The sequence below is a fragment of the Ictalurus furcatus genome, chromosome 2, assembly GCF_023375685.1.
Source record: "Ictalurus furcatus strain D&B chromosome 2, Billie_1.0, whole genome shotgun sequence".
NCBI lineage: Eukaryota > Metazoa > Chordata > Actinopteri > Siluriformes > Ictaluridae > Ictalurus > Ictalurus furcatus.
This window is the reverse complement of record NC_071256.1, coordinates 29,268,230-29,285,377: the sequence shown is the minus strand read 5'-3', so window position 1 is coordinate 29,285,377 and position 17,148 is coordinate 29,268,230. Positions and strand designations below refer to the sequence as shown.

Genomic DNA, 17,148 nt, shown 5'->3' with positions numbered 1-17,148 from the left:
CAGTGAAAAGGGAGATAAAACTGTTTTGCAGTTGATCGTCGGGAAACCGCGAGGTTTATGATTCCATTTCAATTAATTTAATGCAACATTGGACCAGAAGAATTGGTCTGGACTAGTCAGGTAGTGCAGAATTACCGTGTGTAGCCTACAACATTACCTGTAATCATTTCTTCTTCTTTCCTTCTTAATTCCTTTGTTTCTAAATTATTTCAATAATTTAATACATTAATTGAAAGTAAATACAGTTCGAATAGTTTTTTATTATATTAATGAATCATATGCATGTTCTCTTTTCCTGCTAACTTGTTCATCACTAAGCTATAGTTTGTTTGGGGTTTTTTTTTTTTTTTTTTTTTTTTATCCACACTTGTATTCCAAAAAGCTTCTTATTTGGACGACACTGTAAATTGTGGATCAACAGTTTGTGTTTTTATTTTACAAGAGCTCTGCTGTTAAAGCTTATTGTGCATGCTTACAGGTTTCATCAGGGAGTGATGTGGTAAATATCTGTAGACAAAGTCATCACAATGATTTATCTAAAATATTTCAAATATTATTTTGTCTGTATTCTTATTTCTGAACCATAAAAATGCTAATTTAATTGTGTTAGTGTAAGAAGTTAGACATTGAAATTAGTTTTTACACTATTTGTTTTAGTAAAATTATTTAAATCAAATTGTTGTAGGATTTTTTTCAGTGCTTCTGTTGCGAAATGGTGTGAGTCTGCTTATGTTAAATGAATGCAAAGTAATTTTTTATGCTAATGTTTCTGCTAAAGGCTATAAGCATATACACACACATATGAAAGTTTTGATTACGCTGCACAAGAAACAAAAGTAATACTACTAGTTTGCCTCTTCTTTAAATGAAATGAGGGATTAAACCCATTGGAAACTTTTTCAAAAATTATTTCTGTCTCTATTGTGTCAGTGTATGGGCAGTTCAAAACTATAGACTAAAATGAACCTGAAATGTGCAATAGAAAGTTAAGATAACAGTTAAAAACAATTATTTATATTGAAAAAAAAATGTGGAAATATTAAAAATATTCCCACTTCTTATTCATTTGATCACTACAACACATTAAACTATATTTGTTTCAGCTGCTTTTAGTCCTCTAATGTTGCTGATACTATCAGCATTTCCCCTTTAGTTTAGGCAGCATAATTAAAATAAATTAGCTGTTTAATGTTAACACTCCTGTCTTTGGTATTTTTAATCTGTGTAATGTACTCTGAACATTTCATTAAATATAAGTGAATATTTGATATACAGAATTTACACAATTAAACATAACAGTAATACATAGATATGGTTTTGCAATTGAGCATATTGAGCAAGGCTTCCCCAAAATAAAATTAATGAATGGCCATTCTATAAACTTAAACTTTCTATAAACTTTGCACTTTAAAGTTTATACAAGTTCAGAATGTTTATATTTTGTCTCAATACATAAATAAAATCATGTTAACTGAAAGACTCATTTTGGATTTTTCCCCAGGCAAAGTTAATATATAAGAATATTTTCATTAAGATAAAAAATTGAAATATCCATCTTGCAATATGAAAATTTCCCCTACTGCATCAAGGAGTACTGCATTTTAGTTTTGTTGCATTAATGCTTACTCAAAGCAAATGAAACATTAAACTAAGAGGAGATTAATTAGTTTTAGTTACCTGTAGGATCTATACACTCTCTCACCCTATAAAGAAAAGAGACTTCCCCTTTCCCATTCAAGTTATACTATCCCCAACCCCCTCCCTGTATGTGGTCAGGTCACACCCACAAAGCTAATAAGAACTGTTTTGGGTCTAGGGGGGCTGACATGGTGATTTCTACACTACATTCAATAACAAGTTATTCACATTATGAAATGTTATTCTTCAAAAAGAAGCACTTTGTGCTTCTGTAAATTTGTATCAACAAGCACCATGGTATACATACTATAGTTTTATTTTAATTATGTCAAAGTGACCAGAGTCCCTTCTGAAGTGTTCATATCAAGTCTTCTTATCAGTTCATATCAATCTTGTGGTATTATGCTGACATAAAACCCTAACCCTTACAGATCGCTTTGTGTTTTCTCCTTATACATTGTTGTCACAATTTTAGCACTTGCATGTAGATTAGGATTTGACCTTATACCCCAGTGGTCCAAGTCCCCCAGAGCATGCACAGTGCTTAGGAAACCAAACACTACATGTATATAGGAGAAGGGCCATTTAAAAAAAAAAAAAAAAAAAAGTCATACATGAGTACACCACATAATAGACACATAAAGTGATACAAGTTGTACTACTGATCAGTTTGTCTTCTACCTGAATAGTATTCAAGACTACACTTTAAGAAAACGGTTCCAATTTGCATCTTGCGCTTAGGATTCTTCAGTTTATCATTTTGGGACAAACACATAAATTTCCTCTTCCATTTCAGAGAGGAATCCAAGGAGAACCCTTTAAGAAGCTAAGAAGCCTTAATTATCAAAAAACAATCTTTTTCATAAGAATGTAGTTAATTTCACTATGAAAGCAAGGTGAAAATCCAGACGACATCCTTATATGAGAAGCGTCTTAGAAAAGTCTCTGAACTGCTATTCCACCTTAAAGTCTATGTTTTTATGTATTTATTTATTTATTTTTACACTTTTTCCGTTCTTATACAGTTATTCATAGATATACAGAAGTACTCAGTTTTCACAAAATAGATACAAACTGGGGTGTTCCTTCAATGCTCTTTTTACCTTTTAATTGTCAATTACTGTTCACTACTACTTGCGAAATCTGAGACAATAATACTGAAGCACAGATGTCAGACTCCATTCCTGAATGTAGCACTGTGAAGTTTAGTATTCTACCTTATGTAACACACCTAATTTATTTCTGTGTCTTCATTTGCTCAACATGGGATTATCATGCATCAGAGCAGAGAGAATAGTTGTCCAGGACTATACATCCCTGATTTAAAGCAAAATAAAGTTTGTTTATCTGCTAGTGAAGTGATCACCAACCATTTAATCACCAATGCTGCTTTGTTACAGAATTCACTTCTACCCCTAATCCAACAGAGTTTATCAAGCTAACAAAGTAGATTGATTATCTGCAGAAGATATGCTATATTGGATTTGGAAAGGAAATCTGTAAGGGCTGGCGAAGACTGTACTAGTAGATTTAACCAAGTTAAATCATATACTTTACACTATAAGTGCAAGTAGTGCTTACATACTTGGATATTCAACAGCATGAAATATACTATTACACAGTTTATCCTAGAACTATTACAAATTAAGTGTGAAATATTAGACATATTTTGCACTATCAGTCACAGTCTGCTATGTAATTTAAAGGGCAGACCCATCAAAGGTGCTGTGGTGCTAACTTTTGTAAATGACACCAAGCCAAAAATGTATCATGGCTGCATTTCAAATACAATTAGTAGCAAAAGTTCAGGGTGAACCTTTTGGTGGTGTTCCCTGGTTTAGGCTTTTCTAGTGATGTAAGACACAGTCATTTGTCATTTTTGTTTAGTACAAAGAGTCAGAGTTTGACATAAAAAAATCCAAGCAGCCAAGTACACTGCACATGATTTGATACAGAGTTTTGGCTTTACTTACAATCTAGAAGGTGTCCCAAAAGTTTCCATATACAGGGGGCTATGTTGGCCAGCACCACATCAGTTGTGCCTTCATCAGTGGATGCTTGTGGACTCCCACCTCTAGGTTGGTCCACAACACTTCCAGTCTTTTTGAATTTGTTAATAAGTTTGGCAGCAGTGTCATGTTTGATGTGCTTGTCATGTTTCCTGTTATCCATCGCAGCTTCCCGATCCAGCCATGAGAATCATTTTATGACGTTCTTTTGTTGAAGGCATTCTTAAAGACTATCTGAAACTTTTATACTTTTATATAAACAATTTAGGAAGACATCTTGCTAAAAAGTGTTAATTTCCCCTATGTATGGAGACTTCTGGGACACCCTGTAGTGAGTAAATCACTATGTTTAGCCAATACAAACTAGTTTATCAAAGAACCTATGTGCACAAAAACATTTTAAACAGCTTTATATTGAATCCTCTTGACTAGCCTAATATTTATGTATGTATTTGTTTGTTTGTTCCAATTGTTCATGTATATGCACCCATCCATCCACAGGTAACCATGGAAGTCCGCTGAAGGGGTGGGGCAGACTTGAAAGTAATGCACCTGGGCGCTTCCAATTTGCATATTAATCCATATTTCTAGAACTCTGAATTCTTGTTTATTCTAAAGTTGTGTAAAGTTGTAGCAATGCACCTAGGCTATATATGTATATATATATATAGTATTTGTTTATTACTTAACATTACTTAAACCCATTATTTTAATGTTTAAATGTTTACTTTTGACATTTTTAAACGTAAATATCAAGATAAAGCTGTTCTGTTTAACAAAACCTTACAGCAGGTATACCAGTCAAAACTGGAGGAACAATACTCGCTGTAGCAAAACAAAATCAGCTCGTTAGCAATGTAATTTTAACACCAAGTAAGCATGTATCTTCCTTTTAGTAAATAAGCCACCTCGGCTGCATCACTACACAACGCGGACTATGAACATGAAAGAAGCTCGTGTTTTCGTAGTATGTACAAGCGGTGAAGCCAGTACGCTTCATGGAGCCCATGAGAGGCCATTTTCTTTGAAACGAGGCTGGGGTGCTGCCGCCACGTGTACACGTCCTCCAAGAATTATACTAAACCTTCCCAGTGTGTTTTACTGACTCGTAGCTTTGCCACGTGAGTGAATGATCACTTTTGTGTGTCATATCACGGAAAGTAGCATAGAGAGAGTACAGAACACACAGTTCGTATGTAGAAGGTCTTGTGCAACAGTTGATTCGCTCACTTCCTGGTGGTAGGCGGGATGCAGCAGCAGCAGGCCGTGCACTTTCACAGCCCTCCATTTTGACTCGATTGTCAAAGCCTATGGGCTATGCTATGGTGCTGTAAATCTCCAGCAGGGCCGCTTAAACTCTCAAGTAAATGCAGAAAGCGCGTGCAGTCCTGTAGTATGGGCCTAACAGCTGAATGTTACTTCTGTATCATATTTACCAGGAGCGCGTGAGACAATGTTTCGTGTTTATACGTGTTTCGGTGGAAGTTCAAAAATGTAACAGAAATTTTCGCCAACACAAACTTTTACTACGTCAGTAGACTATGTGGTGATTAAAAAAATACAGTACATTTCTTATTTGTCCAACGTCATATAGCTTACAAAAGACAAACATCCGCTCGTGTATCGCGTCCACGACCAAATCTTGAGACATACACGCGTATACAGGTATAAGCTATGTAAAACATGACTGTGGAAGAAATAATTTAGTGGCAGAAGTCATTGGTAGTATGACTTTTAACACATTATGGCCTTATGTCCCTGCACATCAGCTTGCATTTCACTGGAATCCGAACCAGCGACTGGGATTAAGCAAAAGAAATGTTGAATTTCACCCACAATCTTGCAAACAAATGCAATACCCAGATATGATGACTCCGTGATAGGGCATAAGCTTACTACTGCATGGTAGTGAAGAAAGCCCATTACACAGAAGGACTAGATGGTCCAACATACGCCCATCTGCCGCTGTGCTCCACACACACACATACATACATACACATATTCACACACGTCGCTGAGGTCCGGCCCCTTCTCCAGCTACTCCGACAGACCACGTGGTTTCCTCTTTGCAAACAAAAAATTAGTAAATTCGACTCGCTTTAGAGGCGGTGCCGTCGCCAGGCAGTAGGATCTGTATGACAGTGCAAGGGTACAGCTCTACGCTGAGGGGCAGATAGAGAGAAAAGAATTTCTCGCGATCCCGCCATACTTCTCTACCACTATTCCACCATCACATTAATACAGAGCAATACCGTTTGCTACACGCTGCAGGAAATTCGCCAGGATTGCTACAATCAAGGATTCTCCACTCGCCAGCGGACTTCATCGGGCTGCTACGTTACTGTTAGGCGAACTTTCCCCGTATTATTTTAAGATTCCTCTTCGAAATTCTTTCGTTTTCAGCTGCAACTCGTTGAAATTTACACGTGCTTTCATATTTAGCGGTCTCGATATATATACATATATATTGGACAAATAGTACCCCGTTTGTAGAAAAGTTTTTTGTTTTGAGTTCTGGTATTTTTTTTTTACGGGGGGGAAGCGTTGATATTTTTTTTTCACAATGAACAAGCTATATATTGGAAATCTGAATGAAAATGTGACCGCAGAGGACTTGGTTAAAACCTTTGAAGACTACAAGATTCCTTACTCTGGACAGTTTCTAGTGAAAACGGGATACGCGTTTGTTGATTGCCCGGACGACCAATGGGCTATGAAAGCAATTGAAACATTTTCTGGTAAGTAGTTCACTGTAATAGTCTCATTGTTACAGTTTTACTCCACTCGTACTGCACCATACACGACAAACTATTTCTGACTCTTTTAAAGTGTTGTGCACAGAAATCTAATCTATTTTTTTTTTAAATGTGTGCTGTGGCTCGTTAAGCTATACATTTCTGCTCTTTGCAGTGTAAAGGAATGAAGTGTGCATTTCCTTGAGCCAAGGAGTGCAAAATAACTTTTATACTCCTAGGCTAGCCAAGACTGTTTAATATAAGCTACATCAACGTACAACGTTCAAATTGTTCTTTGCTCTGTTACCTTTATAGTGTTGTCTGATTAGATTAGGAGCCTGACATTAATACTCACGTTGATGTGAATTTAGTTGTACTTGCAAGAAGCTCTGAAACCTGTCTCCATATTCAGTACAATCGACCAAGTCCTACAGAGTGAAATCCCACCCCTCCCCCTTTTGGCTAATAGGCCGCTATAGTAAGATAAACCACGTTTCATGTAGCCTATAGGCCTATTGTAGGAACACATAAAAGAAACGGCCATGGAGTCCCCCTTCGAGGACACCAAAACTAAATGCAACACTGATTTATACATGTATACTTACTGTCCCTATATAAATATCTCCCTGCTTGTCCACATATGTTGCATGTGATCTGTGGGCTCTATATAGCACGAAGGTCGCCATGCTTTTCCATGTTACAATTCGCAGAGTAAGAAGGCTTATTTAACTCTATTCTCCAGTGTCTGATTGAAAGTTTCTGTTGACGTGTACACAAAACGGCGAATAAAGTCTAGAAATGACTTCCATAACACCAATGGCGAGAACAGCCTATAGAGCCTATGCGTCCAATGAAATGTGAAACTGTACCAAAAATGTTGCAGGTAGGTATGTGCTTCCCCAGAACAACTCTGTTGAAAAGAGTTTATCACTAACTCACCCCCACCTAGTTCACAGACGAGCCCAATATCAGTATATAAGCCCTTCAATAGTTATGTAGCGTAGTACTTTTTTTTTTTTTTTTTTTTAATAATTCATTGACACTGATACGAAGCTAGCTTGCAATGCGTCCAATTACTAGCCATTAAAATGGTTAATATAGCCAACATATGCTAAGCAGTGAGGACCAATCAATGGATTAGATGGCCTCATTTTGTGATTTTATTTATTTATTTATTTAATTTTTTTTTAGGTAAAGTGGAACTTCACGGCAAACGAATTGAAGTAGAACATTCTGTCCCTAAGAAACAAAGGTATTTGCTTTTACTTTAAATCCTTGCTCTGTTGCTGCAAACATGAATGTATGCATTGTTTTATATGGGTTACACACGAGGGAGGCGTACATACGATATGTTTCGCCCTTCTGCTTTATTCTTCTTGGGTGTCAAATTTGTGGATATGTTAGATTTAAAAATACAACATAGCTGACTGCCTTTAACTTTGTTTCGAAACACCTTTCTGTTTCCATCCCCATATCGACACAAATGTATTCATCTTCTGCATAGTGACATTGTAACGTTTGGTAGTTAAAGCACAAAAGACGGTAGGCTCTGAATGGCACATCACGTGCTTTTCCAGGAAGATTTTCTTTAACTTCGGGTGCTATTTGGGGTTATTCTTCATGTTTTAAACATAAAATAACCTCGTTGTTGCTGCCGTTTACTGCAGTGCTTTCATTACTCCGTTTCATACATGAAGAAAGGCCTTGGTCTAAAGTAAGGCCTAGGCCTCGAATGATCTTTTGTTGAGTCATAAACTCTAAGCTGTTGTGCCTGAAGGATCGATGGACTAATAGCCTAACGTTTTGTTTTTGTTTTGTTAAAAATAAATAAATGAAAAAAAAGCAGTCATTAAGTTGATATGGCTCTAATATTGCACAGAATGTACTGTGTTAATGGAGTTCACGTTATTACGCTCTGTGCCTAATATGTCGGATAGCAAATGTTTAGCAGTTACTAAAGAACCTAAAAATGTGTTCAGTAAATGGTTTACTGTTTTAATGCATACGCGTGTTGTGTTCAGTGCGAGCAGAACGAGGTTAGTGTGTGACTACGTGAATATGGTGGTGGGGTTTGTGAAGATGTAGGTAGGACCTCTCAGAAGCTAGAATTGGGTCTACCTTGGGTTTAGTAGGAAGCGACAGAATGTTCCAATAGCCTAATGGATTGTGTTTATTAAAAAAAAAAAAAAAAAAAACCTACCCTGCCCACTTTTCTCACCCCACTCTCACCCGTTAAAAATTAGCATAGCCATTTAAAAAAATGGCTTATCAAAAAATTCACTTATCAAATTAAACGATCGTGAATCAAACAGTGCCACGGTTACGTGATCAAATGGGTGAATGTGACGTGTGTGTGTGTGTGAGTGAGAGCGTGAAATCAGAACGTTTAAGACAGGTGCTTATTTTGGTATCTTAAATTTTGTGGCGTTATTATTCAATCAAGTTCAGTGTGTGCCACTTGAACAGGTAGGCTTATACCTTAAATGCTGTTGCCTACTCGCTTTAATACTGGGTACTGATATATTTATTAATTTGTATAGGCTACTGTTGAGGGTCTAATATGAGCACGCGCCTACAGCTTTCTATACGGGCTGGCTAGTGGAATGAATTTGTGGCTGAACGTACGTTTAATGCTCCGTTTCCCTTTTGTCTTCGTGCTCGGTCCTGCCTTTAATGTTTTGAATTTAATTTAAAGTCAGACTGAAACAGCACGTGGTCGCCATCATTGCGAATAAAGCAGTCCGACGTCAGCAAATAAGAAAATGGCGCCTAGTGCAACCTTGTGTGGCGAAATCCATATGAAGGCTCATGCCTGGCTATAGAGGACTACGTGGAAATGCCACGTTTTTATTGGAAATGCCAATAAAAAGTAAATTTTTATTGATACACTACGTTGGTCACGAAAAATGTAATGTCAACAACATTAATATTATTATTATTATTATTATTATTACTGGTGGTGGTAGTAGCAGAAGAGGCATTATTCTGTGTTCGCCATCAGATAGACCATGTGCATAACTATTTGTAAATGGGATGGGGGGGTGGTCATATTTTTTTTTTTTTCTTTTCCGCGTTTTATAGATTCCTTCTAAATACTCATAGCGTGAACATTATTTTATCTCTATTATTTGAAACAAACGTAGACTGTCTAAATAAAACAGACACAAGAAACTCATATGTGGAAGATGAGGAATGCTAATTAGGTCAAAGGTATCGTTGCTCTGTCGCCGCCATTTTGATTCTCCTAGCTCTGCGTCTCTATTTCTCATTTAATATCACAATTAGCCTAGCATTAAGCTGTGATTGTGCTTGGATGTAAATAGTAAATAGTAAATAAAGCTAGTATGTAGTGTGCGTGTGGTCTTTTTTTATTTTTTTATAACGTGTATGGTCTAAATACAATTTGGGAAAATATTGAAAAAAATTTTTAAATCTTGCTTGGTCAGTGGTAATGCACATAAATATGATTTTATATATATATATATATGAGAGAGAAAGAGGGTGGAGGCCATAGAGGCAGAGTTTCTTATTCTGTATGTTTTTTTCTGTATGGTAACATGGGTCCTTATGTAATTATTCAGAAGTGGATTGAGGAATAGCTTCTTTATAAGCATGCCCATAAGTCAAGAAAGCCTTGACAGCACAGAGACACATGTCCACGTGGAACAAGAAGTTGACCCTAATAATCTTTATTGTGTGCCTTACAGACAAAATTAGAGTAGAAAAAATATGGATATTTGATCAAATAATGTAAACATACACACTATGTGCAGGAGTGTATGGCAGGCCCATACTCACATGGCACCTTCCTATGCTTCATGCTTGATGTTAAATTTGCAAGCGCTGTTTTGAATGTTTAATACTTCTAAAATGATATGGAATATAAGGGGATGTCCCACATCACCTTTTCAGAGCCAGTTGCTAAGATCTAGCCCATACAGAAGCACCATATCACTATTAGGCAATAAAAGCTTTAATCACCTCTATTAACACATTTAATTCTATTTAACATTACTGATTGTGACATTAAGTAGTCTATAATAAGTAGCTATTATAGGAAAATGTATACATTTAGGCTGTGATTTGACCACCAATAATTGAGCCACTAGTAAAATGTTTACATTCACAAGTTGCAGACTTGTATGCTCTGTTTTTTTATTAATTCACCCATTGTTATTCATTAAAACATGATTAGTATTGACTAATGCCAGCATGTGTGTGTGTGTGTGTGTGTATTTTCGGGGTTTTTTGTCCTTAAAGTCATAATGCTGACAGTTGAACCTTTATTTTTATTCTGACTTGATTACAACCATCAAGCAGAACTAGGATGTGCAGCTTTTACTTGTTTTACTTTGTCTGGCATATTAGTGCATGAGTTTATACTTGGATAAGTATAGAATTGATAATATTTGAGTAAGTATAGAAAACCTCTTTGTGAAAATATTTCTCCAGTGCCTATAGAAGAAAAAAAGTAATCATTGAATAATACTTTAAAATTAAGTCAATGCAGGAATGTGGAATTTGGTACATGTTAGTTCAGAGAAGTTTCACCATGGCTGTATGTGGAGTAGTGCAATATTGTTGGTGTTTTTTTCCTTCGCTGTATGCTTTAAGGTCACTTACTTGTCAATGATCACATTTAATTATACAGTATTTGTTTGTTTTGTAAAGATATTTTGTACTTGTGACCATTTAATTTCCAGGTGTCCGTTATAATTGACCTGTCTTTCAGCATTTGTAGAAGTGCTAGACTGCTCTTTATGATGTCGAGTAGCAGGGAAGGTGTGTGTTTTTGGGGCGGAAACTATTTTTTAAGACTGATTTGTCTGTTGTCTTTAGAGAGGAATTCAATGTCTGCACGTATCTAGTGCTTTTATCCAAAGCAATGCTTAAGTGACAGGTTTGGTAAACAGTAAAAAGAAAGCTCGTATAGCAGGCTAACTATGGTTATTTTGGGCTATCTTGACTTTGCAAGTCATGCCATTAGAAAGAGTCTACATGAAGAGAAGTGATGATTGGTGAACTAAGAGCAAACATGTAAACAAATTGGTTGCATATTATACCCATAATATATTTTCCTATGTACTGTAGAATATTTCACATTTTGTTTGATTGGCTGAAAAATGTGCAGTGAACATGTGCAATGGGAGTCTTGAGCCACAGCAGTTGCCTGCTTGCTCCCCCTCCCTCTTTTTTCTTTTTCTCACTTGATCACCCTCCTTTCTCTCCATCTCCATTCCTGATCATAGTACTACAGAAGGCAGGGGGAGGAGCTAAAGCAAGAGGGGGAGCGACCAATCAGGAACCACGAACACCTGTGTGCACATTCTGAGAAGCAGTTGACTGTGTTGCATGAGAGGCCACCTCTCTTGCACACAGGCACATACATATGTGCACTCTTCCTTTCTTCCCCTGGTTCTCTTGCTCTCACAAAATCAAGCTAGAACACCAGGCACACACACCCACATTCAAAAGAAATGCATTTCTAGCATTTCATTGTATTCCATATGGTAGGTATATGCTAGCAGGCTAGTTGAATGTAAATGTAGGCATGCTTTCAGCTGGGTCATTTGACCAGCATGACTCTCAGTGGGCTTGCTTGTTCAGGAGAGGAGAAGAATTGCGAGAACAAGGGAAGAGGAGAGGAGAGGGGGAGGGGGATAAGGATTGTAGGGGCGTTGTACAATGACACTTCCTACAGGGCTTCCCTTCTCCGCCATTGTGGATTGTCTCAAAATGAGGACTGGAGCTTTGGGTGTGGATAAGAAAAGCAATTAAAGATTGGAAGCGAGAAAGACAAGTCTGTTCCATGCTTGTTTGTAGATGCTGGCAGTGTGGTAGGGTTAAAATATGTGCTGCTGTCTGTTTAAGAAGATTCCTCCCTGTTAACCCCTTCCCCATTTTTAACCATCTGTCCTGTTTTTTTTTTTAAAGTGGGATGAATCCCTATATGCTGTGGGTGCTGTTTTGTTTAAGCAGCCTTAACATAGCACCAGCATGTAGCCTACAAACATGCTGGCCTTTTGAAAAAATGTTGTTGTTTTTTTTTTTTTGTTTTTTTTTCTGCATATAACAAAAAAAAATTAAGTGTGGAGAAAGAATGTGTAGAAGGATTAAAGATGAAACAATAAATAGTATGGTGGTTGCATTTTTGCCATTTCTTCGTGTCCATACGTCAAGGAAGCAGTGATGAAAAGGCAAAGGAGAATTTTTCACTTCCTTAAATGTTTGGATTATACGCAAGTGCCTGTACTTAAACATTCATTGCACATACGCGAGCATTAAAATAATTGAAAATTTGTACTTTATCTGTAATCCTTAACTAGAGCTTCAAGTCATGTAAACTAGAACACTAGAGGTGGTATATAATGAGGTCAAAGCTGTTGTTGTGAAATTAAATTTCCAGCTTCCCTTCTCCACCTTCCAAGAGGTATGTCAGGTTGGTGAAGAATGACCAGAGAATTTTTCTTAGAGAAGAACATGTCCAACAGGTGGTCCTGGGGGGCAAAAAAAAAAAGTATTTTCATGACTCAGAAATAAGCAAATAGGATAGGTTTCATGGATAGGTTTTATTAAATAGCCATAAATTAACATTTGTGGAAAAAATCATACAAATGTTTCACCAGTTAAAAGGGGAGGTATTGTTTAACATATGAATACATTTCAGATGTAAATTAATGGAGTTAACATGTCAAATAGTTTTTGTTATATTGTAAGCTAATCGAGAGAAAGCTTTGAGTGGTTACCATTTTTGATATTTGCTATATTTTGCTGCAGGTAGGTAATTGGTGAAATATGTTTTACAGCTCAAAACACTGCTGACTTCTGAAATTTGAAATATAAAAAATATATGGAACATTAAAAAAAAAAAATTGCTCATAGATTTCTGTAGCTATTAAATTTGACTCTGGTTTGGTGTAATTTTGCCCCATGGTAAAGACATGGTCAGAGGTGATGATGCCTAAAAAAAAAATTCAAGAAGATCCTGTTGATTTTTTTCCCCTGTGATGTAAGGACCTTAGCGTCTTGTTTCCACCCCCCTGTAGCTCTCTTTGTGTTGCTGCTGAACGGGCTCCTCTGAAAGCATAGGCACCATAAATACTTGCCAAGGAGGGGGAGGGAAAACTTGAAATTCTTTAAGTTCTATCTCTCAAACTGACAGTTTTACCATGTACCTATATATGCAAGAGAAAATATACTAGTGGCAGGAAGTCTCTGAAGAGAACAGCGATAGGGTAGAAGTCTCAAGTGCCGTTTTAAAAAACAAACAAACAAAAAAAAACATTCTCACCAGCCAACACTGATTTTGAAACATTCTACCCATTTTAGTATTCAAATTTCATGTCCTAGCATGTTCTACTATTCAAATTTTTTACCCATATATTCACGCATTAGTTAGCAAGGGCCCTCCTCCCATCTGAAAATGCAAACTTGGCGTTCTGGCTAACAAATCAAAGCATCTACTATCCCAACATTCAGCAAAGAAGCATTTGGCTGTGCAGATAGTGAAACTAAAAGGAAGTGACCTTCCTAAATTTGACCATAGAATCCTGGCAGCTTTTACAGGACGTTAGGGTTAAAATGATATAAAATATAAACCTAACATGATTTCTTGGTTAATTTGTTTGGCTTGGAGCAGACATGTAATTAGATTAGTAATGTAGATAGCATAACATGCGTTCGCTGCTCCTACAGCGATTTATCTGTGTTTTTGGAAATTTGTCCTCCATGTTGTACATTTTAACTGATTAATCAAATGGATTTAAATAGTGTCATATTTTATTATATAGATTGTGTGTGTGTGTGTGTGTGTGTGTGTGTGTGTGTGAGAGAGAGAGAGAGAGAGAGAGAGAGAGAGAGAGAGAGAGAGAGAGAGAGCGTGCTTGTGATTTGTATATATTCAATAGACAGAGTTTTGCTAAATACTTGGTTTGAGCAGGCTGTTTGTCCTATCATTTACGTTACACTTATTCATTTAGCAGATGCTTTTATCCAAAGCTATTTACAAATGACAAAGTTTAGTGATCTTCACTTATGAGGAAATTGGTGGTGTCTTGACATCGCATTGCTAAACATGAATTCTCATGTTTTTGGAACCCATTAGATAGTAGTTGGACCAGTTAGAGTACCTTTTTGCGTGAGATGTAATCTAATTTAGTTATATACATTTTGAACATTACAAAATGCAACTGGCATATGACTCTTTAAGAGGTGATTACAGTTCTGTATTTGATGCTGACACAAGATTAGTGAAGCAGACTGCATTCTGAAACTGGATCTAGAGCTTTTTTACACAGACAAAGCCATTCAGGAGAAAAGTTTGCAAACAGTCTGGTTTGAACACGCCTCAGGTGTCTTTCTGGTACATGACTGCTGATATCGAGACTCCAGTTCAAATGACATTTTTACTTTTTTTTTTTTTGGATTTTTTTTTCTGAACACTCACTGTTCAGTTATGTTTATAAAACTCTTATTATCTTTTTCTGCAATGTGTTTTATTCGAGGCAACACAAGGTCATGTATTAGTTAGAACATTTGTCTTGGTACTGTGCCATTAAAAAACCACAATGTACTTAATATATTTTATTTAAGATGCATCATGTATTGTGTTGAGCTTGAACAGTAGATCAGTCAAGCCATGCATGGATATAACCATGCTTTTCAGGTAAATGCAAGCAAATATTTGTTAGGTGTTGTGACCAGTCTTTATATATGACATGACTGTTCAAAGTCCGCTGTGTAGCTTTACAAATGTCTTGTCACAGTCTACCAAGCCTTATTGTTAGTGGTGAATTGCTATGTGTTTTGCTATACCCTGATTACAATAAATGGATTAAATAAAGTATCATTCAAATCACTTCCATATTATGCATGCATAATTTCATCAATAGTGCAATTTGCATACATACATTTTGTGCTCCCTATAACTTTCTCTTGTAAGTTTGGAGTGTTTTGGGGTTTTTTGGGGGGGTTTTTTTGTTTGTTTTTTTTTAAACCATTTTATATCCCCTACATTTCTAATTGAAATGTATGTGCAAAATATATCCACTCTGCCTGAGACAAGATATAATAGAAGCACTTTGATATAAATCAGCACGTGTAGTCAAACTGTGGCATCATAAGATGGTGGACTGATCACCAGAAATGAAGCGAGTCACAGAAGATGGATGCTAATGTTAAGTGTGTCTCCATTCACACTGGGAACTAAAAATATAGCTCCATGCAGATTTTTATTTTTGCATTGTGTGCATGCTGTTGACTCCTGATGAAACGAAGTGGTGTGATTGGAAGTGTTCAGGAAAAGAAGATGGGTTTTCCAGACAGCTTGAACATTCATGATGGACATGTGAAAGGTAGAATTGCTAATTAATTATTTAATCTTAAACGAGATATGTGGACTGCACATTCAGGGGGAAAAAAGGAAAGGACTGGACATTTTCAGATGTTAATACGAGTACCCTCAAGGATATTTGTTTTTATATCTTTTAGTCAGGTGCTTTTGAACATAGCGTGCACCTTTTTAAAATACACTTAAGTCCCATAATTGGCCCTTAAGAGACTTTTTGGGTGGCTGAACCTTTTTAGGTACATTGTTTGTATCTTGTGGAACAAAACATGTACCTGTACAGTATGTTCTAGGCATGCAGAGTTAGATTTTTGATTCATGGGAGACTGGAGGAGTTTCTTGATTTCAAATCAAGTGGAATTTTGTCATTTCTCTACTTGTATACATTGGAACGAAATGCCATTTCTTCAGGACAGTGGCGCAGCACATGGCTCAGTACACAGGAGTACATAAAGTGCAAATACATGACTGTGTGGAACAAGTGTAAATATACAATACACAGGATACTGTAGGCTAACTAGACAAGACAACAGAACAGTATTGGATGGACAACACCAGTGCAAACTATTGTCTATATACTGCATATTCTATCCAATCATGCAATTGGATAGACAAAAAGATGGAGAAATCTATAACAGTTGCTAAGGCTAAGAGGATTTATACATTTGATGTAAGATATAAGGCAAACATAACCATTAAAACTTGTCTATATATGAATTAGACTTACTGGACTTGTTTGCTCATATCAGATGTAAAACCATTTGGGATGGGGGAATGGAAATTCATGAAGTAGATGCCCAAAGTTATTGTTCACAGTAGTTTTGTTCTTATTTGTAATTACTTTTTTTTTTTTTTTTTTTTTTTTTTTTTTTTTAAATTGATCTGGTATTATTTCTTTTTTCTTATCATTTACTGCTATGAAGTGGTTTAAAGTTTTTGGTGCAAGGCCAGTATACAATTAGTTTAAGAATTGTTTAATTCACTTATGTATATTTTTATTGGCCAGAGACAAGACAGATAATATATAAAAATAGCCCTTGATGCATTTTCTATAAAATATAGTGTGTATATATAGTGTATATTTTATTAAATATGTAATTCTGTGCTATATTGTCTTTTTAAAGGTCCATATTCAACCTATTCCAGGTATAATGGGGGTGAGACTAAATTAACCAGCAGTATGTGAATTGGTGTTTTGGGGTTATTATCATACAAAAATCATACAAAGATATATGATCTGGTTTTTGTGCCAAGGAAATGTTAAGCTCAATCAACTGATGGCTGTTAAACTATAACAAATTGTAGGGTTTTTCCCTGATGTTTTTTTTGTTGTTTTGTTTTGTTTGTGTTACGGCTCTTAAACGCCTGACTGAAGACAAAATTTCTCAAAGTTGTTTTCAGCCATCAGTGTTTATGTGGG

General features: G+C 36.2%; 1 protein-coding gene across 1 annotated transcript in view; it reads left to right on the top strand.

Moving 5' to 3' along the window:
- Positions 1-5,392: 5,392 nt before the first annotated feature.
- The window catches only part of igf2bp1 (insulin-like growth factor 2 mRNA binding protein 1), a 41,093-nt gene continuing 29,337 nt past the window's right edge, over positions 5,393-17,148 (top strand). Inside the window, exons 1-2 of the mRNA XM_053613204.1 lie at positions 5,393-6,385; positions 7,574-7,634. Of these exons, the coding sequence (XP_053469179.1) occupies positions 6,211-6,385; positions 7,574-7,634 (236 nt within the window). The 5' untranslated portion in view covers positions 5,393-6,210. The remainder of the gene's footprint in view (positions 6,386-7,573; positions 7,635-17,148) is intronic.